At 37.0% G+C, this 27,789-nt stretch overlaps 1 protein-coding gene across 2 annotated transcripts in view; it reads left to right on the top strand.

Moving 5' to 3' along the window:
• The window catches only part of AEBP2 (AE binding protein 2), a 66,595-nt gene that overhangs the window by 22,555 nt on the left and 16,251 nt on the right, over positions 1–27,789 (top strand). For both annotated transcript variants that reach the window (XM_065940651.1, XM_065940661.1), the window contains exons 2-3: positions 1,607–1,814; positions 9,523–9,630. In XM_065940651.1, the coding sequence (XP_065796723.1) occupies positions 1,607–1,814; positions 9,523–9,630 (316 nt within the window). The remainder of the gene's footprint in view (positions 1–1,606; positions 1,815–9,522; positions 9,631–27,789) is intronic.

Here is a 27,789-nt window from a genome sequence, read left to right as displayed (position 1 = left end):
GCTGCCACAGTTCTGACAACTGGCCTCAGGAAATGGAAACAAGCGGACCCTGGAACGGAGCTGAACTATACTTAGAACAATCACGATGACTCTGATCAGACCACAGATGACCAATTTGTATGACTGTCAGAGCTGACTGTACTGGTTCTACATGGAACCCCCGCCCTCAGCCTATCAAAGCTCTTGCCCACTGATGGTCATTGGAAGGTGTCGACCTTTTGGACAGGTTCCCTCCCACTCCCATCCAAAAGAAAGCAAACTTGACTTTCCACCAGCCTGGCCTCTTTAACAATTGCTTTTGAGCAGCAAGCAGAGCAACTGGGTCCCACTTTTGATTAGAGTTATATTCCGTTTATTAGTTATAAAATATTCCCTGTGTTGTATAGTATACGCTTGTTTCTCCTAGCCTGTTTGTTTTATATACAGTAGCTTGTACCTTTTAATCCCTCCCCCTTGTCTTTACTTCCCCACTACCTGCTCCCTACTGGTAACCATGAGTTTGTAGTCTGTATCTGAGCTCAGGTTTAGATAAACTTTTTTGTGTTTTTGAAATTTTCTATAATAAAAACTTAGTGGAATGGGGAAGCATGCCCCTTAAAAGTTAATGTGAATTGTATAATTTACTTGTACTTAAATTAAGTACAAGCAGTTATAGCTTTTAATAGGTTTTAAAGTCTGAAGCATTCTTACTGTTGGTCCTTCTGTGATTGATGCTACTTCCATATAATTTCGCTATTGAGACGATATGAAGAAAGGAAATAAAGTGAATTGCTTGTAAGATGAAGGCAAAATGTGTTAAAATTTTTTATGACATGAATTTTTTAACATTAAAAATTACTTTTATTAATGACTTTTATTACTAATATTTTTTAGTAAATGAAAAGATTACTAGTACATAATACTTTGTTTATTAAATAAAAAGTATAAAAGGGTTTGAGGTGCATAGGACTTTGAAAAAAATTGAGAGCCAGCAAAGTGCTTTTTGGACTTTGGTAAAATCAGAGGAACTTTTCTTGCACTTAGTTCTCTCTCTTGCTTTTTTATTAAGAGGGAAAATACAGCAAAATTTCCCAACTGCTTTGAGATGGAAAGAGGTAGGATGTGATAGCAGTTGTGTTCTCAGATTAGTGAATGGAAGAAAAGATCAACAAGTGATTTGCAACACTGTAAAGATAATCTTTTGATTCTAAATTATTTGCAGCTGGAAACTCTATTATTTTATCATGTTTCTTAGAACTTTAGAAGGGGTGGAATGTGGTGAGCTGTGTGTGTGTTTGTGTGTGTTTTGGTTTGTTTTCTGTGGGGTATGGTATTGGGGACTTTATGTCTGCCAAAAGTTGCTTAAATTATTCCATGGCTGGTTTGAGGTACTAGTTTTTCTTTGCCTTGATTTGCAATTTATTGCAAATAATATTTATTTGAAATTTAGTTTTAGAGCATAATTATTTGAAACTAAATAATTTTAAAGCATGTTGTTTTCTGGTGGAAAATATGGTTCATATGCTTTATGGGGCAGAATGTCAAGTGGTAATCTTAATTATTTATAAGATCATATTCGTGTTAGTGAACTTCTAGGAATAACACAGCCTTTTTTCTTCTTTTGTAGCATAAGCAGTACTATAATGGATGTAGACAGCACAATTTCCAGTGGGCGTTCAACTCCAGCAATGATGAATGGACAAGGAAGCACTACTTCTTCAAGCAAAAATATTGCCTATAATTGTTGTTGGGACCAGTGCCAGGCTTGCTTCACCTCTAGTCCAGATCTGGCAGATCACATCCGTTCCATACATGTAGATGGTCAGCGAGGAGGGGTTGGTTTTGTCATTTCTTTTTTTCACTCCCTGTTTTCATTAGTTTTATTAATTTGTATTTGCTAGTTAGGCTTTCTTTTTTTTTTTTAAGTAATTTTGAAGAATTTTTATTTTTCAAATGTTTTATTTTTTCAAATGTTTTTTCCCTTTTATTTCCTTTCTACATATTTGATTGAATCAAATAGAACATATTATGCGATGGATTTTAATTTGCTCTTAGGTGTATTACTTCGAAGAAATTAGACTTTTTAAAATATGGTGGGAGTATTGTAAATGAATACTGTGTATTTCAAGGTTCTGATGTTTCGAGTTGAAGGCTTTTAGGAATTGGCACTCTTAGGGATTTCTCTTGTTAGAGTGGTCTTAAATTGTCCTTGATGCTGAAATTAACTGGAGAAACTATTGGTATCAGGATTAGTATATACAGTCCTGTTAAATGGCTATCTGTACTCATTATTTGTGATTATTGATCATCTTTCCCAGGTCTTGTCAGAGCTCACATGGTATTGATCTGTAAACTTTTAGGAATCCATTTAATTGTGTCAGTTTGTATAATTTTTATTGAATAGTAAAGAGCTAAAGCAAATTAGGTGAGTCACAGCATAATGGACTAAAATATTTGTAAAATTGATAGCATACTTTTCAGCTTTATCTAGATTTTTGTCTTGAATAGTTAACTATTCTTAGTATGTTTTCTAGAAATTAATGTCACATTTTTAAGTACAGATAATTTATTAGGCCACACACTGCCTATCAGTGTGGTATCACTATTGAGATAGACTGATACTAAGATGATTAAAATCTTAAGTAAGTGGGTAACTGTTTCCAAGGTAGTATTAATATTTAGATTGTATTACTGATCTTTTTTTAAAAAGTGTGCAGCCATAATAGGGACTCCTAACATTTTTACCAATGGTATTGCATTTGAAATTTCTTTTAAAAAATATTTACTGTTATCACAATATGTTATAGTGTTTCAGCAGTCTTTCAGTTACTTAAACTTGTATAAGTGAACATTTGTCTCATTATTAGATTTAATACATGTGGGGTCTGTGTAGATGTCAGAGGGTGTATTAACACATTATTGACTGGGGGATTTTTGCAGAAACTATCATGTATGGTTGGCAATGGGTTATGTAAGTGAATATTGAAACATTCTGGTCAATAACATTTGGGTAACAAAAGACATCTCTGGTCAATAAGTTGCTAATGAACTGTGCCCATTATATGGTATTTTCACTGCATAACCCACTCAGTGGTTGAGCTGCTTTGGTAACAGTCTTTGTTTTCCCCCTTGTGTATATCCCTTGGTTTCTTGGTCATTACAGAGTTGCCTTTTGTGAACCAGTGATTGGAGTCACTTGTTATGTACCACCAAGGCAGTCTTGTGAACCATGGCATGATGCTTTATAGTCACTTGACTTGGCAACTACGTGCAGGATCCCAGGCTCTGCAGGCATGATCTCTTAGTAGTAATAGGAGACTTTCACATTTCTAAGTCTTGATCCTGCAAGTTGAGTTGGCACACAGCCTTTATGAGAATGTTTTCAGCCTTTGACAGATTTGTAGAAAAAATGGAGTTACGGACTAAATGTGTAATGTAATCACTGCACCTGCATGTGTCTTACTGATATTACAGAGCCAGGCGTGAAGTTTTGGTATTTCTACCTTAAACTTGTTGAAACGGAAACCCCCCCCATGTCATTTCTTGAATGCTTATTCATAAAATTACTTTATTACAAATAATAAGATTCTCTGGCTAATTTTAAGAGTAATTCTATTTTGACTTAAGAAAGGAGTTCTGATCTTTGAAGGACATTAGTTGCTAAACTACAGACTTAAAGGCTCAGCTAAATGAAGAAAATACATTTCATTACATTCCCATTATTTCTGCATACCAGTCTTTGGTGTATAGACTTAAGCTTTCCGAGTGAAAGTTTGAATGAGAATTTGAAAACGTGATGAGTTGTGTGCTCAGTCGCTTCAGTTGTGTCCAACCCTCTGCAGCCCCATGGAGTGCAGCCAGGCTCCTCTGTCCACGGGATTCTCCAGGCAAGGCTGCTGGAGTGGGTTGCCATGCCCTCCAGGGGATCTTCCCGACCCGGGGATTGAACCTACATCTCTGTCTCCTGCTTTGCAAGCAGATTCTTTACCACTGAGCCACCAGAGAAGCCCAAAACTTGATTACTACTAGATAATTTAGGAAATCTCAATCTGGTTTGTGCTTTAAAATAGAGTAGTTATGTTATGGCCATACCACCCTGAACACGCCTGATTTCAACTACAATTGAGTAGTTATTGGTTTTTTTTTAAATGACCTCTTTGAAGGGAAATTAAAAAAAAATCATTTTCATTATTTTTAAGTGTGCACTTCAGTGGCATTATTAAGTACAGTCACATTGCTCTGCAATGACTACTGTCCCTCTCCATAACTTTTCATCATCCCAAACTGAAATCTGTACATATTAAATAATCCCCCCTAATCCTCCCTTCTGCTAACCCCTAGTAACCATGGTCCTACTTTGTGTCTTTAAATTTGACTATTCTCGCTATCTCCTGTATAGTGGAAAACAGCTGATTTTGATGACATTTTAAGAGTTCTTAATTCTCTTCTTTCTACCCCAAATGTGACACTGTCACAGTGGAACAGAAACAAATGAGGAAAATTATTGGCAACTCTAGAGGATTTTATGTTTCTAATTACTGAAAGATGACAGTTCTTTTGGAGCAGTAAGTTAGTAAGATCTACATCCTGTATTCCTGTTCTTTTTCTCATCCAACTCTGCTGTTCACCCTGGGAAAACTAAAACAGCTTAGTAACTTCTTTACCTGCCCTAAGCTGTTTATGTTGCCATGTCATGTGGACTTTAATTGTATTTGGAGGCTGAAGGCAAGTGGAATTTTAAGGTTTCTTGACCTTTTCAAAGTGGGTGGATACTTAATCCTATAGTAAAAGTTAAACTTATCATTTAAGCACCTTTTTTTTTTTTTTTGAATATACCTTTTTTTAAAAAGTCAGAAAAGTACTTTATTCTCTAAAAAATAAAGACAAGCAAGAAAAACTTAAAATATTTTTTTGTTCAGTAAAACCGAATTGTGTTCTTGGGTTCATACTTCCATGCATGACTGGATTTTAGAAACTAGACCGAGCTATTTTGCTAGTCAAATTTGGAAGACCTGTGTCCTCTTATTACACACGTAAGTCTTGGTAGGACAGGAACTTCATCTTTTAGGATTCCAGTGGTTCAGTAAGATCCATTAGTGTACTGTTTTTGTTTTTTTCCCTTGTCTTAACTATTTCTCACTTTAAAAACAGTTGCCAGAAAGAAATCTGTTTATCAGGGGTGCTCTTACACGTGTTATTTTTATTGAGTTTAGTTTTGTATATGTTCTTTGGTGTGCTTGAGGCAAGAGGGCCAGAGGGATATTTTGGGGGAGGTGATGACAAGGTATTACTATTTGGAGAGTTGAATGAGTTACCTTGATGTTAACATAAAATTAGGCTTGTAGACTCTCATGGTTACATTGAATGCTGCTAGGAAATGGGGTCAATCTTAGGAGGTCAATTTGAGTTTTGATTGCCAGTCTGATATTACTAGATTCTGAACGCAACATGAAATTGGGCATATCTTTTGCAATAAATGAGAGATGTTTTTCCCTTGTATTGTGAGAGCTTACTGAATAGTTGTCCTCTGTTTATTAAATATCTTTTAACAGAGGAAATTGAAAATGTTAACACACTTAATGTGGCTAAAAATTACAGAATACAAAATTATAGCCTTCATCTTGAAAGAGTAGACTGATTAGAGACAAAATAATTAGATGTAAAAAACATTTACTTCTCTTTTATATGTTCACATTTTGTGAAAAACTGAGCTAATTTTTTTCTAAGAGCTTAAAGGAACCCTGAGATCATCCATTCAACCCCTTCCTGACTTTATTTTAGATTGTCTGTCTCTTATTTAATATAAAATCTTTTTGTATCATTTTACTACAGAAGGAATCTAATTATTTAGTAAAAGTAGGCTTTTTTTCACTCCCTTTGAGGATGTAAATTATATTGCTTACTGGCTCTATTTAGAGTATTAGGCTGATTTTACTTTACCAGTAGTAACAGAATTTTCCTTATACGTGCTTATTAGACTTTGTTAGATTGTGTTCTGTTATTTTGCAGTGAGTCTTAAAATTTACTTTATTTTTCGATGGATTCATTTATGCACTTCATGTATGATATGTTGGTAACCCGGTGTAAGTGCATTTATCTTTACTGTCACACAGTCCATCATAGGTGTAAAGCTGGTGGTGGTATTATTGTTTAGTCTCTCAGTTGTGTCTGACTCTTTTGTGACCCCATAGACTGTAGCCCGGCAGGCTCCTCAGTCCGTGGCATTTCCCAGGCAAGAATACTGGAGTGGGTTGCCATTTCCTTCTGCAGGGGATCATCCTGACCCCAGGGATTGAGCTCAGGTCTCCTGCATTGCAGGAGATTCTTTACCATCTTAGCTACCAGGGAAGCCCATGCATACATTTAGATAAATACGCTAGTTCAGGAAAATTGACCAAAGTAAGGAGACTAGGACTATCCTTGGTTTGTACATACTTCTTCATTTTAGGCCTTTTGGAGGAGACCCCTGACGGTAAAGCTGACCTGTTCTGACAGTAATGAGCAAGGTTTTCTAGAGGCTTTCTTAGCAGAAAGCCTGAACCTCCCTCTAACACTGAAATTTTAGACCTCTACATCTTACAAGTGAGGTCGTTGTAAATCTGAAGTTGGTAGTAGAAAAATATTCTTTTGATGGCCGTGTGCTCTTTTTTTCCTTGGACAGTCTGGCAGAAGAAGATTTGCAGCAGTTATTTTGAGAAGGGACCTCCAGTGTCTAATATAAACCCAAGTTTTCTGTTAACTAGTCCTGAGAGAAAATATTATCTTGCATTTTTGTTGTGTTCTGGACTTAAAACAAGTGTGTACTCATAGCATCTATTTGGTGACAAAAGAAATAGAGACTTAGTGGTTCTTTGAAGATTGTGTAGCTGCAAAATATGAAAGGGCTGGCTAGATTTTAGGTTGTTTACTTTTGTTCTGTTTGTTATCTCTAATACAACCTGTTTTAACTAAGTCAGTTTATCATGAAAGACTGGACTATGCACCTCAGTGTTCTAATTAACATAGTTAGATCTTAATTCATTTTAAGATAGTTTAGAGGAACCATGTCAGATTTTGTTCTTGAATAATTCCATTCATATTGAACTCCTGTAATGTTTGGTTTTTAGTGTTAATTTTTACAATGAGAAAGTTTCTAAAAATGGAGTATAAAAATTTTTTTTTTTTTTTAATGTTTTTCATATGTTGTTTATACAGAAAGTCTCAGATCAAATACCCCTTTGTCACATTTTGGACTGGACTTACGGAAGTTGAGCTTTTTAAAGATTTGTGGTTTTGGGGAATACTTGATAATGGATTTTTAGTGCCCATTTTGTGTGTCAAGATTATCCTTATGCAAGTTTACTTCTCCCCTCAGAGTAGTTTTCAAGTATTAATATTCTACCCGAATATAGCTAAACATAGTTTGCTTTGATCTCTTTACACCTATCTCATTTCCTATAAAATTCACTAGGTTGAAGGTTACGGTTTTTCTTTGAACCTGAAGGTGTTGCTGCCCTAATAGTGTTACTAGACATTATTCCATCTAGAAGGATAGACCATACCTGTTCACACTTGAGGCTATTATCTGATGGAATCACATAGCCTGTAATTGCCTCCTATTAGTGTTTGTTCTGGAGAAGGCAGCGGCACCCGACTCCAGTACTCTGCCTGGAAAATCCCGTGGACGGAGGAGCCTGGTAGGCTGCGGTCCATGGGGTCGCTAAGGGTCAGACAGGCCTGAGCGACTTCACTGTCACTTTTCACTTTCATGCATTGGAGAAGGAAATGGCAACCCACTCCAGTGTTCTTGCCTGGAGAATCCCAGGGATGGGGGAGCCTGGTGGACTGCCGTACAAGGGGTCACATAGAGTCAGACATGGCTGAAGTGACTTAGCAGCAGCAGTGTTTGTTCAGAGGAAAAAGAATTAGAAATCAGGCATGGTTGTTTCTCCCGGCTGTAGCTGTTGGGTGGGGACAGAAAGTGAGTATTTATCTTGTTGTTTCTTTGAGAGTAACTCAGCACAGGTGTTTCTTAAGAGTTATAACAATTCTTTACTGTTAAAATTTTTTTTTGCCTAACTGAGATTAATTTTGTTCCCAAATACTTGCTTTAGGACATACCTGTTTATGTATGACTTGTGAAAGCATTTTAAACCAGTCTGTTTATTACTTGGATTGAAAATTTAAGACTGAGTCTTCGTAGTCTTGAGTTAGGAAATTGATAGGATTGATATCCACATATGATTATTAAACACTGAATTAGTCTTGACAGCATATTGGTGTGCCTTTAAAGACTTGTCTACATTCATTAAAAAGTGACTTTTAATTTTGGGAACTTGAGGAATCATTTTATAAACATGTACTAGGGTCAGGATTTTTTTTTCTTTTTTTTTTGTTAAGGAATTTTAAATCCCAAGGAGGCAATGTTGTGACATCATATCTGCTTAACTAGAAGAAACTAGCAAATGCTTTAAGCACATCAATAGCAGTAACAGTGTTGTCTCGTTGTGAAATGGTTTTGAGTAAAAATTGATCTCAGTTATTTTAGACTGTTTTTCTAGACTTCTAAAAATTTTCTTTTAAACTTACTGTTTAGTGATTGTTTCCTCAGTCCTGTGTGTATCTTTGTTTTGTTCTATATGCAGTACGTTACAATCTTCAAAGTGTGGCTCTGTTTATAATTGTTGTAACCTTAGAAAAGAATAGAGCCTATAAATGGTTCTTTGAATGTAATGGTTATTGCAGGTTCATACTTCTTTTACTGATGATGGGGATCAGTTTTCAGTGTTCAGTTTGATAAAAATAGAATCAGTCAAAAAAAATTGGTATCTCAGTGGTAGGAAGATGGTAAAAATCATGTTGGTTGTTAACCCAGTCATACTCAGTTGCCTGAACCCAAGAATGTGGGTCTATTATTACAGAGTAACTGCTGTCCTAGCTTCTGCAACTGTATTAATTTTAGCATTCTGTATTAGATTTTGCTTCGTAATCAAGGCAATTGGAAATCGTTTTAAATAAATAAAAACAATGTAAATATAATATAAACATTGGATATTGGTATGCATTTGAGAATAGGAAATCAACAGCAGCAAAATTATAATTGGAAAATTTGTTCACTCATTTTTTGAAGGTGAAACTATCAGTATCTACCAGTTGACTGTTTTGATTTATTGTTATTGTTTCTTTATACCTTTATATATTCCTAATATTTACAGTTAGTACATGCTTGTTCCTTCATTAATATATAATGTAAATTATGGCCCATCATTCTAATTCTTAGCACTATATTGTTAATATTTTGTATATTTCCTTCTGAATGACTCATTGGGATTGGTATATCAGTTCCTTATTGAGGGAGTGGACAGCAGCCTTAAAGGGGAACGGTTAAAACTGTGCCTCATGTGGGAGGTTCAGAAAGTACCTACAGTAAGCATTTTGATTGACTGGTACATTCAATGTCTCTTTGTCGATTGAAGACTTGCAGCATGTTTATTTGAATTTACAGGGAATAGAAGTCCCTGTTGAAAAAGGTGATGAAAATAATTATGGCTCTTCTGTTAACAGGTGTTTGTTTGCTTATGGAAAGGCTGTAAAGTATATAACACTCCATCAACCAGCCAGAGTTGGTTACAGAGGCACATGCTGACACACAGCGGAGACAAACCTTTTAAGGTAAGTAAGTGTATATGAGTTTTTTTCCTTAACTTCAAGTTAACATGTTTCTTAATAGGCATACTTTCGTGCTCCTAAAAATTTTTTCAAAGAACCGTTTGTTTTAATATTCCTGTAGATGCATGCGATTTTATAAAGTAGATGAAAGTAAAGATAATTTAATCTGACTTTTATAATTTGAAGACCAGAAAAAAAAAAAAGTCATTGTGAAGGTAGGGTCTTGAAAACAGCTAGTAGGCAGAGTAGCACCTTGAATGGATATCTAAAATTGCCTGGTTGTCGTTAGTACCTTGTACTCTAATTGTGTTTTCTCAGTGTCATAGGTTTCAGCCTTTTTAATTAGTGAACAGTTCTGATTATTATATGAAAAAATTTTGAAATTGTGGAGCATTAAAGGATTTGATTTCTTTCTCTCACTTTGAGATCGTGTTACTAAGCTTAGTCATAAATTACTGTGTCAAATAAATGTATTTGGGGAATTCTGAGCAATTTCACGTAAAAACCATTTTTCGTTTTATCCTCATAAAAAGTTAAAATATTTTGCTTTGTAACTATGGAAAGCATATACCATAGAGATGAAAAGTTTGTCTTTAAAGAAGTTTGGTAGTTGTTAAACACAGTGTCTACTGGTATATATTAATAAACACTCCTGTGCCAGAAACTCACTTTTTGGGTTTCATTAGAGAAGGAGGTACTTCATGTGCAGTTTTTTTTAAATTACTTAATTTTATTGGAAAAGAGAATCATTAACAATTTTAAGAAATTTAAAAAAAAATTATATTCAGAAATCTTTCTACCTTTCTTATTTCTTATTTTCTCTCCCCCAAATATATAGCTGTTGTTCTTAATTACTGGTGAATTCTTTATGGAACTACAAGTAGATTCATATGTAGTATTGTTATCCTTCCGCTTATACAACATCTAATAAACCATATACTCTCTGTATCTTATTTTTTATATAAACTTCATATTTTAGAGCTAGAGCAGTTTTAGTTTTACAGAAACATTACAAAGATTAGAGTTCCTTTATGTCCTATACCAAGTTTCTCCCATTATCAAGAATTTTATTGTGTGTGTGTACCTCGCTTGTGTAACATGCTTTGTAGTAGAGATCTTTTCATATCTGTTCATAAAGAATATTCTCTTTTTAACAGCTTCATAGTATTCCATTGTGTGGCTGTAGCAGTTCATTTAACCAAACTTGTATAACTGCTGGGGTTGATTTCAGTCCTGTGTTGTTGCAAGTAGTGCTGCAGTGATGGATCTTTGAACATATGTCATTTTGTACATGTGTAATTATAAATGTAGGAGAAGTTTCCAAAATGATGAGAGTGGCTGGATCAAAAGCTATATAACCATTAATAATTTTAATAAATATTGCCAAACTGCCTCTCGAGGGGCTGTGCCTTTATCAGCTATGTTAGTGTCTGCCTTCTTCACAGCTTTGATAAGAGGGTTTTGCCAAACTTTTATATTTTTGCCAATCTAATAGATGAGAAATTACATCCTGATGTAGTGGTTGTCGCATCAACTATGCCGCACACCACCCCACCCACCCCCCACCTTAAGATTTATTTTGATCTTCCCTGGTGGCTCAGTTGGTAAAGAATCCATCTGCAATGCAGGAGACCCGGGTTTGATCCCTGGGTTGGGAAGATCCCCTGGAGAAGAGAAAGGCTACCTATTCCAGTTTTCTTGGGTTTCCCTGGTGGCTCAGATTGTAAAGAATCCATCTGCAATGCAAGAGACCTGGGTTTGATCCCTGGGTTGGGAAGATCCCCTGGAGGAGGGCGTGGCAACACATTCCAGTGTTCTTGCCTGGAGAACCCCCAAGGACAGAGGAGCCTGGCGGGCTGCAGTCCATGAGGTGGCAAAGAGTCAGACTCAGTGACTAAGCATGACACAGCACAGCACAAGATTGATTTATCTTCTTTGACTGCTCTGGGTCTTCTTGCTGTGCAGGGGCTTTTTCTAGTTGGGGGAAGGTGTGGGGGCGGGGCTACACATTGTTACGGTGCTTGAGCTTCTCATGTGGCTTCTCTCTTGGAGCCGGGGCTCTAGAGCACAGGCTTAGTTGTTCCACCCGGCCCGGGAATAGAACCTTTGTCCCCTGCATTGGCAGGCGGATTCTTAGTCACTAGACCACCAGGGAAGTTCCCAGCTTGTGGGATCTTAAGTTCCCTGACCAAAGATTGAACCTCCTAGCCACTGCCAAGTAAAAGCGCCAAGTTCTAACCACTGCACTGCCAGGGAATTAATTCCCTCCCTTGATGTAGTTTTAATTTGATTTTCCTTTATTATCAGTGAAGTAGGGCATCTTTTCATATATTTGACCATTTGAATTTCTTTTTCTTTATCCTCTTAAAAAGAGTCTCACTGAGCTTTCTGTTGGCATGTGTGTCCTGTAACACTGACCTCCTAGTCTTCCCTCTTCTCATACTGCAGGTTCTGGCCCTCATGGGACCTGGGACAGTTTTTTGAACTTCCTGTCTAACTTGTAGCTGATAATAGTGGTTACCTCATAGAACAGTACAGTATGTAGTAAATGTAAGAGCTTATTGTTAAAGTAAGAGAATCATTTACTTTCCCACAGTGTTCCTTTCCATATATTTTTCTTTAAGGCAGCCATTCTTTTGCTGGTTGGTTATGATGTTCAAGTTAATTTCACAGTCCATAGAAATGGATTTCCCCCCACCACATCTCTTTTTAGAAGCTATATAAGAGTCTCATTGAAGAGGGGGAAAGAAACTGTCTTTTTAAAGGGTGTGATTTAGTGAGGTATTGTTCTGTAAATCGTAGGAATCTTTGAATCAAAAAAAGCATTTATTGATGTTTGCATTACATAGCATTGTGCTAGGCATTTGGAAAGCAGGGTGAATAAGAATGGAAACCTCTGCCCTTTAGAGAACTTTTTTTCTTCAGGTTTTTACAGATCTAAGTAGGTTTAAGTAATAAAATGTCTTCAGTTCAGTGCAATCGCTCAGTAGTGTCTGACTCTGTGACCCCATGGACGGCAGCACGCCAGGCCTCCCTGTTCATCACCAACTCTCGCAGCTTGTTCAAGCTCATGTCTATCAAGTCCGTGATGCCATCCAACCATCTCATCCTCTGTCTTCCCCTTCTCCTGCCTTCAGTCTTTCCCAGAGTAAAGAGTCTTTTCCACTGAATCAGTTCTTCGCATCAGGTGGCCAAAGTGTTGGAGTTTGGGCTTCAGCATCAGTGCTTCCAATGACTATTCCGGACTGATTTCTTTTTTTTTTTTTTGGACTGATTTCTTTTAGGATTGACTGGTCGGATCTCCTTGCAGTTCAGGCGACTCTCAAGAGTCTTCTCCAACACCACAGTTCAAAAGCATCAACTCTTCAGCACTCAACTTTCTTTATAGTCCAACTCTCACATCCATACATGAGTACTGGAATAACCATAGCTTTGAGTAGACAGACCTTTGTTGGCAAAGTAATGTTTCTGCTTTTTAATATGCTGTCTAGGTTTGTCATGACTTTTCTTGCAAGGAGCAAGTGTCTTTTAATTTCGAGGCTGCTGTCAACCATCTATAGAGATTTTGGAGCCCAAGAACATAAAAAGACAAAATCATTGATTTGCTGTCATTCAGTTGCTAAGTCGTCTCTTGACTCTGCAGCCCCGTGACTGCAGCATGCCAGGCTCCTGTATCCTCCACTGTCTGATAAAATGCTAAGTGCCAGTAAATGTACGTCAAAAGGTTCCCTGGAAACATAGATTAGTGACCAATTAATGGGACTGGGAAAGAGTAGTAGAGGTTGAGTGGGAGTTGACTACAGAGAGGGGATCATGTGATGGTTCTTGAGACAAGGATCATCCTGTCTTTTTGGAGACAACTCCAAACTCCCTTTGGAAAATATTTTTTTAGTTGTAACATACCGCTTTGTACATTAAAGTGTTTAAAGTACACTTAAGTGTTTCATACGTTTGTATGTACTTGTGTAACTACCATTCCGATGAGGAATATTTTCAGTAAAACAAAGCTTCTTAATGCCCCCCTCTACCCTCTACTCCTTCCCCTAGACCAGATTATGATTTCTATCGTCTTGACTTAGTTGTATGAGCTTTTGTGTCTGGCTGTTTTCACTCAACAAAATAGCAGTGAGATTTGTCCTGTTGTAAGTTGTTACTCTTATTTAGTCATCAAGTCGTGTCTGACTCCTTTGCAACCCCATAGACTGTAGCCTGCCAGCCCCTCTGTCCATGGGATTCTCCAGGCAAGAATAGTGCAGTGGGTTGCCATTTCCTTTTCCAGGGAATCTTCCTGACCCAGGGATTGAGCCCATGTCTTCTGCATTTCAGGCAGATTCTTTACCACTGCAAGTTGGATGTTTCTAGTCTTTGGCTGCTACTAATCAAGCTGTCTTAAACATACTCTTCCACATGTCTTCTGATGGCAGATGTGCTTATTTCTCTGGTTGTATGGTTAAGAGTGGAATTACTGAGTCACAGATAAGTGTATATTTAGCTCTAGAAACTACAGACTCTTTTCCAAATTGGTCATACATTTAATGTTCCCACCAGCAGTGAATGAGAGTTAATTTAGTTGCTCTAGATCTTGATATTTGCCATCTTGTTAATTTTAGCCGCTCTGGTGTCTATTTAGTGGTATCCCATTGTGACTTTAATTTTTACTTCCCTGATGAATAATGATAGGCTGAACACATTTTCAAAGGCTTTGGCTATATGAATTTCCTCTTTTGGGTGAAGTGCCTATTCAAGCCCTTTTTTATTTTACCTAATGATTTGTCTTTATTATTATATATAAAATTTTATATATATTTTGGATATAAGTACTTGGACAGATATATGTATGAACACCAGTCTGTCTTTGGTTATCCTTTTTACCTTTTCCTAACAGGATTTTTTGAAGAATAGTTTTTAGTTTTAGTGAAGTCTAATCTATCTTTTTTTTTTATGGTTAGTGTTTCTTGTATTCTGTTTAAAAAATCTTTGCCAATCCTCAGTATATGAAGATGAGGAGGATCTTAGAGAAGAGTTCTGTCTTATAGTGATAGAGGAGACCATTTCAAGAGGTGTGTGTGTATATATCAGTTTAGTTCAGTCACTCAGTCGTGTCTGACTCTTTGCGACCCCATGAACTGCAGCACACTAGGCCTCCCTGTCCATCACCAACTCCCGGAGTTTACTCAAACTCATGTCCATTGAGTCGGTGATGCCATCCAACCATCTCATCCTCTGTTATCCCCTTCTCCTCCCGCCTTCAATCTTTCCCAGTGTCAGGGTCTTTTCCAATGAGTCAGCTCTTTGCATCAGGTGGCCAAAGTATTGGAGTTTCAGCTTCAGCATCAGTCCTTCCAATGGATATTCAGGATTGATTTCCTTTAGGATGGACTGGTTGGATCTCCTTGCAGTCCAAGGGATTCTCAAGAGTCTTCTCCCAACACTGTAGTTCTGAAGTATCATTTCTTCAGTGCTCAGCTTTCTTTATAGTCCCAGCTCTCACATCCATACATGACTACTGGAAAAACCATCCCTTTGACTAGATGGACCTTTGTTGGCAAAATAATGTCCCTGCTTTTTAGTATGCTATCTAGGTTTATAATTTGCTTATCTTAATACTTATCAAGTATATAAGTAAGCAGTTTTTACTATAATCATAGGTTTCTGCAACTATTACTGCTACTTACAGAAATACATGATTTTGAAAAAAAGACAAGCACAAGAGAGGAAGTGGATTATTTAGGGAATAACATGGCAGTTTCATATATTCAATGATACTTTATGGTGGCAATTTGAAATCGTTAAAAAAATTCTGACTTGTAAGCTTGGACTGTCTAGAAATTAAGTATAAAAGCAATTGGTTGTAACATGTTGTCTTTCCATACTGTTATTATCTTACTATCTTTTAGTCTGGAATCCAGTTATTATAAGGAGTTACATTATTTATTTTATCTTTTATATTTACCATATGCGTCAAGCATTTGCCAAGGAGTTCAGTTGTATTCCTGTCTTAAGCAGCATTGATGTTAGCTGCTCTGGTTTGGTGGTTTGTGTGTGGGATAATTGAGATTCATCTTGATGAGGAATTTTTAGAAATGGACACTGTCTTTACTGAGAACATTTTAAGTTGTTAATTCTTTTTTTTTTAATTAATTTATTTAATTGGAGGCTGATTACTTTACAGTATTGTAGTGGTTTTTGCCATACATTGACATGAATCAGCCATGGGTGTACATGTGTCCCCCATCCTGACCCCCCCCCCCTCCCACCTGCCTTCCCATCCCATCCCTCAGGATCATCCCAGTGCACCAGCCCTGAGCACCCTGTCTCATGCATCACAGCTGGACTGGTGATCTATTTCACATATGGTAATATACATGTTTCAGTGCTATTCTCTCACATCATCACACCCTCACCTTCTCCCACAGAGTCCAAAAGTCTGTTCTTTACATCTGTGTCTCTTTTGCTGTCTCGCATATAGGGTCACTGTTATGATCTTCCTAAATTCCATATATGTGTGTTGTTATACTGTATTGGTGTTTTTCTTTCTGACTGACTTCACTCTGTATGTTAGGCTCTAGTTTCATCTACCTCATTAGAACTGATTCAAATGCATTCTTTTTAATAGCTGAGTAATGTTCTATTGTGTTTATGCCTGCAATGCGGGAGACCCGGCTTCAGTCCCTGGGTTGGGAAGATCCCCTGGAGAAGGAAATGGCAACCCACTCCAGTACTCTTGCCTGGAAAATCCCATGGATGGAAGAGCCTGATAGGCTACAGTCCATGGAGTCACAAAGAGTTGGATAAGACTAAGCGACTTCACTTTCACTCTCTTTCACCACAGCTTTCTTACCATTCATCTGCTGATGAGCATCTAGGTTGCTTCCATGTCCTGGCTATTGTAAACAGTGCTGCGATGAACATTGGGGTACACGTGTCTCTTTCAGTTCTGGTTAGTTCTTTAGAATGAAGCCTGGATAGAGAGAAGGGATGGAAGATAGGAAAAGAAAGGGATAGTACAGCATTGCTGGCTACAACAGACGTGGCCATACACAGCCAGCAAAGCTCTTTCTTATTTCCTGGTTGTCTCTTGCTCTTCTCCTGCGCTCTGTCAGATGGAAATAAGGGTCTTACAAAAGTCGTGCTTGCTTCATTTTAAGAAATTTGATTTTGAGAAGTTTAAATAGTGTAAATATAATCTAACATCTATTATATTTGACTTCTTAGCATATATGTACAAAGTAAAGAAATAAGTGGGATCATTTTGCACCTATATGTAGTTAATCTTTTTTTTTTTTTTTTTGGCTCTGCCACATGACTTGTGGGGGAAATCTTAGTTCTTTCACCAAAGATTGAGCCCATACCCTTGGTAGTGGAACCATTGTGTCCTCTAACCACTGGACTGTCCCCAGGGAATTCCCTAACCTGCCTTTTTAGTTTTGTATTGGACATCATTTCAGATTGTGTAATATTTCTGTGTAATAGTTTCCCTATATTGTATTTAATTATTCCTTGATGGGCTTTTTTGGTCCAGTTTTTCACAATATAACCTATGAGGTCATTTTTATACACTACTTTTGTGAGCTAATATAAATTCCTAGAAGCTGTTTTGCTAAGTCAGAGAGTATATGTCTAGGCTTGCTTTTGAAAGATATTGTTAAATTCCTTCTGCAGAAATACATACCAGTTTATACTCTCACCAGCAGTGTTAGAATATAGTAGTGCCTGTTTCCCAGCAGCCTTCTTGAGGCTTGCTATTTATTCCCTTTTATTTTGCCAGTCTGCCAGTGTATGGTAATACCTTTCTGTTTACATACTGTGCAGATACATATAATGTAAATACAGTACAAATACTTTTCTATATATTCACATTGTTTTTCCCCTATGTTAATTATTTTTGTATTTTTAGGATGGAAAACTTTTTGAGCTTACTCATTATTGTTTTTTACAAAGTAGGAAAAATATATCCCTCCTGTGATAGGAGTTAAATATTATCCCCATTTTGACCTTTTTCTAAAATGCAAATTTTTTAAACTTATAATTTTGAAAAATTTCAGCTTGCAAAAAAGATGGGAGAATTCCCATATATTTCTCTCTCTCACATGTATGTGTGAAGAACTCCCATATACCCTTCAGCCAGATTCACCGGTACCATTTTGCCACATTTGCTTTCTCTCTGTCTCTACATCTATCTTCCTCCCTCCCATCTCTCTCTCTCCTTGTTTCTTCTTGCACACACACATTTCACACACTACACTGTTTCTGAGGAGCCGTTTAAGAGGAGCAGTATGCCTAAATTCTTCAGGGTGTGTATTTCCTAAGAACACTCATTTTATATAACCTTAGTGCAGTTACCAAGATCCAGAAATCTAACATTGATGCTGCTAGCTATTCAGATCTCACTGGCTGTCCCAGTAATGTCCCTCATAGCCGTTTTTTCTCTTTGTTTAGAATTCAATTGAGTATCATGCATTCCATTTAGTTTTCACGACTTTTTGAAACTTACTTTCCTGAGCCTTTCTTTGTGTTTTATGGCAGTAATATTTTTGAGGAGTATAAATGTTTTATTTTGTAGTGTATTCCCTATTTGGGAGTTAGTTGATGTGATCAGACTCGGTTTGTGTATTTTTGGAGAAAATAAAAAGTCTTACTATTATCACTTCAGGGGATACTTGATGAGAGTTTGTTCCACCGTAGATGAAGTTACCTAGCATCACTTGGTTAAGGTGGAATTTCCAGGTTCGCTACCACAAACTTTTTGTTTGTACCTTTACAATTAATCAATTATTAGAGAGATACTTTGAACCTTTATAAATAATATTGTTCCCCATTAGAACTAGTTTTAGTATCCATTGATATTTCTTGCCTGAATCATTTATTACTATGAGGGTTATTACAAAATGAGTATTTTTCTAACTTTATTCCCATCTGAATTTATTAGTTGATACTCTTATTTTCAGAGCTTTCTACCCATTGTTCTGTCATCTAGCTAGAGAATGGACTCATGTGTTATGTTATTCTTAAGCTTATAATACATGGCTGTCATTTTGATGCTCATCTAATACCGATTTTTATATATTGAATTTTAACAGTTTTTGCTCATGTGTCTTCTGGGGCAACTGTCTGAAAATTAAAGATTCAGATGATAAGACTCCCTTGGAGTTTTGGTAATGGCAAAGGTTAGAAACAAAAGGTCCAAAAAGACCTAATTGAGTTGATATGGGAAATCAGTGAAAGTCACGGACGTGTCGTTTAGGTTTAAACCGAATTTTATGTTTCCTATACTTGTTTTGCACTTAATGATAAAAAAGTTAATATCATATGAAAATAATCTTCTTAGCTCATTATCATTTTCTAGTTTTATAAAATCATAGTCCTGAAATAGTTTTTTTCTTTTAATAGTGTTTGTCTTGTGTAATGAAAATGCAAAGATTATTCCTTGATAAGTAAACCCCTCCCCCCCGACATTCACTTTGTCTTGTATGTATACCCCTGCTTTGTATGTGCTGTTAGAGTTTGTGTGAGGGGAGTTGCTGCTGCCATTTCATTAAATGTCATGAAACCTTTTATTATTAAGGTTTGAAAAACATTCAGTTCAGTTCAGTCGCTCAGTTGTGACCGACTCTTTGTGACCCCGTGAACCACAGCACGCCAGGCCTCCCTGTCCATCACCAACTCCTGGAGTCCACCCAAACCCATGTCCATTGAGTCGGTGATTCCATCCAACCATCTCATCCTCTGTCGTCCCCGTCCCCTTCTCCTCCTGCCCTCAGTCTTTCCCAGCATCAGGGTCTTTTCAAATGAGTCAGCTCTTCGCATCAGGTGGCCAAAGTATTGGAGTTTCAGCTTCAACATCAGTCCTTACAGTGAACACCCAGGACTGATCTCCTTTAGGATGGACTGGTTGGATCTCCTTGCAGTCCAAGGGACTCTCAAGAGTCTTCTCCAACACCACAGTTCAAAAGCATCAGTTCTTCTGCGCTTAGCTTTCTTTATAGTCCAACTCTCACATCCATACATGGCTACTGAAAAAAGCATCCCTTTGACTAGATGGACCTTTTTTGCAAAGTAATGTCTGCTTTTTAATATGGTGTCTAGGTTGGTTGTAACTTTCCTTCCAAGGAGTAAGCGTCTTTTCATTTCTTGGCTGCAGTCACCATCTGCAGTGATTTGGGAGCTCCCAAAAATAAAGTCAGCCATTGTTTCCGCTGTTTACCCATCTGTTTGCCATGAAGTGATGGGACCTGATGCCATGATCTTAGTTTTCTAAATGTTGAACTTTAAGCCAACTTTTGCATTTTCCTCTTTCACTTTCATCAAGAGGCTCTTTAGTTCTTCTTCACTTTGTGCTGTAAGGATGTTGTCATCTGCATATCTGAGGTTATTGATATTTCTCCTGGCAATCTTGATTCCAGCTTTGCTTCTTCCAGTCCAGCGTTTCTCATGATGTACTCTGCATATAAGTTAAATAAGCAGGGTGATAATATACAGCGTTGACACACTGCTTTTCCTATTTGGAAGCAGTTTGTTGTTCCATGTCCAGTTCTAACTGTTGCTTCATGACTTGCATACAGATTTCTCAAGAGGCAGATCAGGTGGTCTGGTATTCCCATGTCTTTCAGAATTTTCCACAGTTTATTGTGATCCACACAGTCAAAGGCTTTGGCATAGTCAGTAAAGCAGAAATAGATGTTTATCTGGAGCTCCCTTACTTTTTCGATGGTCCAGCGGATGTTGGCAATTTGATCTCTGGTCCCTCTGCCTTTTCTAAAACCAGCTTGAATATCGAATTTCATGGTTCACGTATTGCTGAAGCCTGGATTGGAGAATTTTGAGCATTACTTTACTAGAGTGTGAGATGAGTGCAATTGTGTGGTAGTTTGAGCATTCTCTGGCATTGCCTTTCTTTGGGATTGGAATGAAAACTGACCTTTTTCCAGTCCTATGGCCACTGCTGAGTTTTCCAAATTTGTTGAAAAATGTTGAAAAACATTACATGTGTTAATAGTACTAGGATTTTGAAGTTCTTTCAGCTATTCTCTGGTCTTTATTTTTAATGGTGATTTTCATTCTCCTTGATCATTTGGTATTAAGCTTTATCATGGCTAATTGACTTCAACTTACCGAGCTCAGTAATATTTTACTTAACTGAAGAAAGTAAAAATTAGTCATACACAGCATGTTTGATGATGGTTTTGATTTCCATTTTGCCAGTGTGACAGTTATTGTCTGAACAAATTTGTATAGTGTGGTGGAAATTACATAGTTGTACTCTTTTAGGTAGGCTCCATAGTTTTCTTTTTCTTCCTACACATTTCTACTCTAGTATTTCTGTTTACTTTGAACACAGTACTTATAGTAACTTAGTTGTCATGGGCTAATATATTTATTATAGTATTTATTGTAACTTTTCCTCAGCAGTTAGTCTCCCTCAGCTCAATATGATTGTGTTCTTTTGTAATAGTGAGATCTGAATGACTTCTCACTGTGATAGAGTATTGCTTGAAAAACTTAAGACTTTCTTTCAGACCTGATATATGAAATAGCCAGTCCTTTTAGGTGTTTTGGAGTCAAGAACCTAGTCTAAATTGTGATAAAGAAATTATATCAAACCAGAATTAAACTATTATATCCTCATTAACTGTGCATCTCTTACAGTTGTGCATACAAGCAGATTGTGGTAATTGTTACAGGACACAGTGATGCCAGTCTTATTGCATCAGTCACTGTGATGGGTGATGAAAAAGTTCCTTCTTCAGTTCCTTGGTAACGTGTGTGATAATGGTAGTTGATACTGATAATTTTAAAAATCTTTTGCTTTTTCTCTCCAGTTTTATTGAGATATAATTGACAAATGAAATTCTAAGATATTTAAAGTGCACATTGTGATGATTGGATATGCATTACAATTGTGAAAGGATTCTGTCCATTTAGTTAATTAACACATCCATCACCTTGCATATTTATAAATAATACATATTTTAAATTTTTATATATATATTAAATTATATATGTGTGTATTTTTTGGGGGGTGAGCATATTTTACTTTTCAACATTCTCTGTAATAATACAAGACTTTAAGCACCCTGTTCTGTCTTTAATTCTCCTTTGCCTTTTTGTGTCTCTGTGTTTGAAGACTCATTTTTCCTAGCCTTGGCAGCCAGATTTTAGAAGGTTTCCACTGACCAAACATGATACAGTTTGAGTATAAATAAGGAAAATAAGTGTAGTGAACATGATGATACTGACAAATAAAACATGATTCCTTAACACACACACACCTACCCACCCACCCACCCATGAAACTAATTGGTCACTGGTGGAGAGTGGTAGGGATCTGGTTATTTGGAAATCTAAGAGTCTTGAGGTCATTCTTTCTTGACTGTATGAGCTGTGCCACTGGGTATTCAAATTCTGGAACCTGAGTTGTGCCCATGACCAATTAAATTAGAATCTTGTTGATGTGCTGCTTGTCGCTGCTTTATTTTAAAAAATCTTTGTGGTGACTTGGATGTGCACCCGTACTTAAGAATTCTTTATGTAGCTGCAATGGATCTTTGTTGTTTCTCTAGTTGGGGCGAGCAGGGGCCACTCTTGTTGCACTGCATGGGTTTCTCACTAGGGTGACTTCTCTTGCTGCAAAACACAGGCTCTAGGCGAGCAGGCTCAGTAGTTGTGGTTCATAGGCTTAGTTGCTTCACAGCATGTGGAATGTTGTTAGGCCAGGGATCGAACCCATGTCCCTTGCACTGGCAGGCATGTTGTTATGCACAGTACCACCAGGGAAATCCAAGAACTTCTGTTTACAAAGTTTTTCTCTTATGAGGGGACCCTGTAAGAGAAGTACCACTTATTACAACACTGGGTGAACGTGATTAGTTACAAAAACTGATAATTAAACAACATTTCTCTAGTAAATGAGGATACCAACTCAAAGCTCTTTGAAAGGAGGGAAAAGGCACGGGGAAGAAAGACGGATGCTCTGTTTACTTTGTGTATGTTGCATATGGGGTCTCGGTTTTTATTAACGTACTCTTTACTCTCTGGGCCTCCTTGATCCCACACTTGCCTGTTCTTCATCCCTGCCGAAACTCAGTGGCTGTTCCTTTGCAGCCTGCTTTGCTGTTCTGCCTCACTTCCGGATGTTGGAGACTGCTGTCAAAACTCTCACCCTAAGTGTTTTTATCTTACCAAGTTCTTTGGTTTTAAATACTCAGTATTTCTGATTACTCCCAGATGTTTATATCTAGCCCTAATTTTCCCTCTTGGATTCCAGAATAGAATATTCAGCTTGGATGTCTTAATGGAGTATTTTGAACTTAATATGTACAGAAGGTTGTTTTCCATTTCAACCATGGTTCTGTTTTAGACTCAGTAAATAGTAAAATCTTCCATCCAGTTACCCTGACTTTAAGAGTCCTGCATTATTCTTGATTCTTCTCTCAACTTCTTGTATAGTGCCCCCACATGCACTCCCAAATTCTATCAATTTAGTTGCCTCTCAGTGTATTCTGAATACTGTTACTTAACATTCTGCTTTTTTATTATTCATCTCCCAGTTCATCTTCTAAGGTTCACTTAGTTATTGCTCTTTGAAATCGTTGGTAACTCTCCCTCTCTGTAAATGAACATCCATATTAGCTGCTGCTGCTGCTGCCAGGTTACCTCAGTCGTGTCTGACTCTTCGCGACCCCATGGGCTGCAGCCTACCAGGCTCCTCTGTCCATGGGATTTTCCAGGCAAGAGTACTGGAGTGGGTTGCCATCACCTTCTCTGGTATTTCTTAGCATGATGTATAATATCGTATCTGATACCTATCTGCTTCTCTCTCATTCATTCCTTTACTAAACCTTCATAGGAGTTGTGTTCCAGCCAAATACTGAGCTACTTGTACATCTCAAATGGATCTCCTTTTGCCCTCCTTGTGGTTTTGTATAGGCTGTGCTTTCTACCTGAGGATGTTAAAAACTTTGTTTTGGAAAATTTTTATTTTATAGAAAATGTGGGACGATAGTACAGAGAGTACTCATGTACCTTTACCCCATTCGTTTCCCCTGATGTTATCATCTCACATACTGTGGTACACGTGTCAAAACTAAGAAACCAACATTTGTACCTGGAATTTTTGTTTTCTTTTACATCACTTGCTAATAAACACTCCTGCATCTTCTGTTCTCTGCTGTATGTTTCAGGAGTCCCTTGTAGATTTTTATAGCACTTACGGGAGGATGAATATGAATGCCGGTCTTGGTGCTGCTTCATTCGAACAAATCTGTTTGGAAAAGCTGTCATTCCATGTTTCAAACTTTATAACGGCTCCATGCCCACAATAGCAGCTAACAAATGTTTCAGTGGATTTGGAAGATAGAACATTTAAAACACTCATTGTCTAATGATCAGTTTTTCCCGATTGTTCAAATAGATTTCTTTTTTTTTTTAAATCAGCACCATGTGTGGTAGCTTATGTTCAGTGGTCATTGTTGTATGTGTGGGTGAAACGTTGGCTATTTGAACAGTAAAACGACTCAACACCGTGAAACACTTGTGTTAAGAGGAGTGAATGCAATAAGACCATTTGAGGCAACAGATTTGTCTCTCAGCTTGTTCTCTGTGATAAACACTACTGAGTGGAATATTGATTAGTGACTTTCAAAATTTTTCTGTTAGGGTAAATGAATTTGTATTTTAGTGAAAGGTGTGTGGTTCTGTTGTTTTTGTCTTCATTAAAAGTGCTCTTTTCTCTCATTCTAAATTCTCATTTACTTTGTTTTCTTTTTAACATTTGTTTTTGATTCTTTGTTTATTTTTTGGTTTTGATTCTTGATTGATGAATAATCAAAACCAAAGATAAAACAATTTTCTATTAGAATTCTCCTTATTGATTTTATTTCCTGAGCATTGAATCCTTGCTGATTGAAATAAACTTGAGATATTTACCCTCTTAGTTCAGGTAGTACCAGGGCTTATTTTTTGCAGTTTTGAAGGAACCTAGGACAGAATGACTCTGTCAACCTGTTTGAATCCTTGTAATTAAGGATAATCCTGGGTGGATTCGTATGACAAAATCTCTTGAAATTTAAACCTGGGGACTTGAATCTGAACAGTTACTGTCATTGCTGCCTTAATTGTAGTCAAGTAGCAATTCTAAAATTTGGAATGTGGAATTTGTCCATAAATTTGTTTGAATAACCAATACTCAACCAAGAATCTAAGGGTAAAGCTGTTTTATTTATTGCATTCCTTGAAGAATCTGTCACATGGGACACAAAATATTTAACTGACACAAAGTATGTTTTTTTGGGACTTCACTGTGTCTAGTTGCTGAGACTCTGAGCTCCTAATGCAGGGGACCTGGGTTCAATCCCTGGTCAGGGAACTAGATCCCATATGCAGCAACTAAGACTCAGTACAGCCAAGTAAATAGTAAAGTATGTTTTTGGAATAAGTGTTAGGAAATACAAGCGTGATATCTTTTAAAATGGAAAAGCAAGAAAAATAAGTACTGCCTGTCTTAGTCTATGGCAGTACTGTACAGTTTAATAGAAATAACGTGTGCACTGAATGTTATTTAATATTTAAAATTTTTCAGTGCTGTGTTAAAATAGTTAAAACAAGTGAAAATGAAAATAATTTAAAGAACATCTTTGACTTAACCTATTTGATCATTTCAGCCTCTTGTCAGTATACATAGTTATTAAGATGTTTTGCATTTTCTGGTACTAAGTTTTCCAAATTTGGTGTGCAGTTTATACTTGCAACACTTTTTAAAAATTTTGAACTAGCTGCATTTTAAGGACTCTGTAGCTCTGTGTGTCTAATGACTAGCATGTATTGAACAGTGTGAAATTAACTCTTCAGGGTGATTCTCCTTCAGCACTCTTAATTCAGGCTCTGAACACTTGCATCTATATTTATTTTATTTTTTAACCATTTTTTAATTGAAGTATTGTTAATTTGCACTGTTAGGTATAGGTATACAGCAAACATTCAGTTATACATACATACATATATTCTTTTTCAGATTCTTTTCCATTAAAGGTTATCACAAGACATTGAATATAAACAGTCGGTCTTTGTTGTTAATCTGTTTTATACATAGTAGTGTGTGTATGTTAATCCCAGTCTTCTACTAATTTACCCCCTCCCTATCTTCATCTATATTTAAATTTCGCAAAATTTGCAATTGGAGAAGTAGATTCACACACTCATGTTTTCCAACCATATTTAAAATTTTTTTTTGGTATTTAGAAGGAATTATCAGATTTTAAATTAAAATGGTTATTAAGAAAATACAAGTGAAAACCATAGTGAGATACCACTTTATACTCACTAGGATGGTTTTAATAAAATAAACGAAAAATGACAAGTCTGGGCAAGGATGTGGAGCTGTCCTTATAAACCTTGTATTTGTTTGTAGGTTGTGAATACACTAAATACCACTGAATTATATACTTTAAAATGGTATGTTATATGAAATTCACCTCAAAAGATTAATAAAATTAAGTAAAAACAAAGACTCAGTTTCCTCTGGTAGCATTATTTACAGTGTAAGCAGCAGCGTCTGACTGGTGGCTCCTGCCGTAGCTAGTGGTGTTTTCTGGCAGTGTGGTAATCTGTAGAAGATGGAGACTTTAAAAAGCATTATTTTTTTTTGGTGCTCAGAATATGTGTGGTAGGATTTTAGGTTGTAAGAATTTAGCAACCGTCAGATGCCCAGCTTCTTTCTCAAGGTCAGAATCTGTAGCTGAGCTTTCTGTGATGTAGGCAATCCGAGGACCACATTATTGATAAGAGTTGTAAGAATTAAATGAATTGTGAAGCCCTGAATATGGCTGATTGTTTCTTTTCAAGGTTCCATAACTCTTTGTCCCTTACCCTTGATAATAGTCCTTTGAAGTTGTCGCTTTATCTATATATGTCTTGCTGATCACATTTAAGCACTTTCGGTGCGAGAAGTCTCTCTCTCATCCATCCTTACACTTCTAGCATCTAATGTTAATAGTACTGAATATGGAATAGATAAGTATTTGAACTAAAATCTTGAGTCATCTTCTCTCTCTTAACCTAGTGTGCACTTTAGAATGGTCAAAGGTTTCTGTTAGCAATATTGAGTACCATTGGAGCTCTTAACATGTCTCATATAGTGAAATGAGTAGAATAATTCTTAATGGCACTATGCAAGGGTTTTGCTGTGAAGTGTTTCAGCCAGCACTGATTTTTATCAGAATCTGTAGCCAGTGTATTTAGAAATAGCTATGCTTTGCAGGGTGCTTCTGGCAATGTATATATTTATAAAAGTATATTCTTGTCTTCAAAATGCGTGGAAAAGATGGGTTGGGATAGATGACCTAATCATGATCTGAAAGTGTGAGGATGTTCCTCACAGGAGGGTGAACTCTTTTCACGTGGTCAGATTTAAAGAGATTTTGTGAATAAAGTTAGGATCTTTACTAATAGAGGGCTGTTGGTCTGGAAGATCCCCTGGAGGAGGAAATGGCAACCTACTCCAGTGTTCTTGCCTGGAAAACCCCATGGACAGAGGAGCCTGGAGGGTTACAGACCATGGGGTTACAAAGACTCAGTCGCTTTTGCGTGCGCGTGCACACGCGCACACACTCTCTCTAGAGGGCTGTATTGTGCTTTTAGAAGTTTGAAATGGTAGCGGTATCTCATCTGAAAGAATACACACACAGACACACCCTAGAGGGCAGTATTGTGGGAATGATGGAGTCTTGTGGTATTAATCTAGAAAAATTTAAGTTGAACCACCTGGGAATAATGTGTTGAATACATTTAGTGGCATACATGGCAGATTTGCCTGCTGCTTGTTTGGTTGTCAAGTCAGAAACTAAACAACTGGAATAAATCCCTGATGGAAACCCCCCAGCAATCCAGTGTGGATTTTGCTGTTTTGAGGATCACTTTTGGAAAATGTTTTAATTAGTAACATTCATTTCTTAGAAGACCTGAAAATATTATTTTTTAAGATCTAACTAGAAGTCTTAGTAATATTGTAATTTTAGTGATTTCCAAACATTCTGCATCCATTGTTGGAATAGCAGTTTCCAGGAGACTTGGGTAGTTAAGTGGACCTTGTTTTCTCAGTTTTGCAAGAAGACTGTGGTGGTGGTGATTTAGTTGCTAAGTCATGTTTGACTCTTTTGCGACCCCATG

Source organism: Muntiacus reevesi, chromosome 1 (genome assembly GCF_963930625.1).
Source record: "Muntiacus reevesi chromosome 1, mMunRee1.1, whole genome shotgun sequence".
NCBI lineage: Eukaryota > Metazoa > Chordata > Mammalia > Artiodactyla > Cervidae > Muntiacus > Muntiacus reevesi.
Note: the sequence above shows the minus strand (reverse complement) of the source record. Positions and strands in the feature narration are given on the sequence as shown.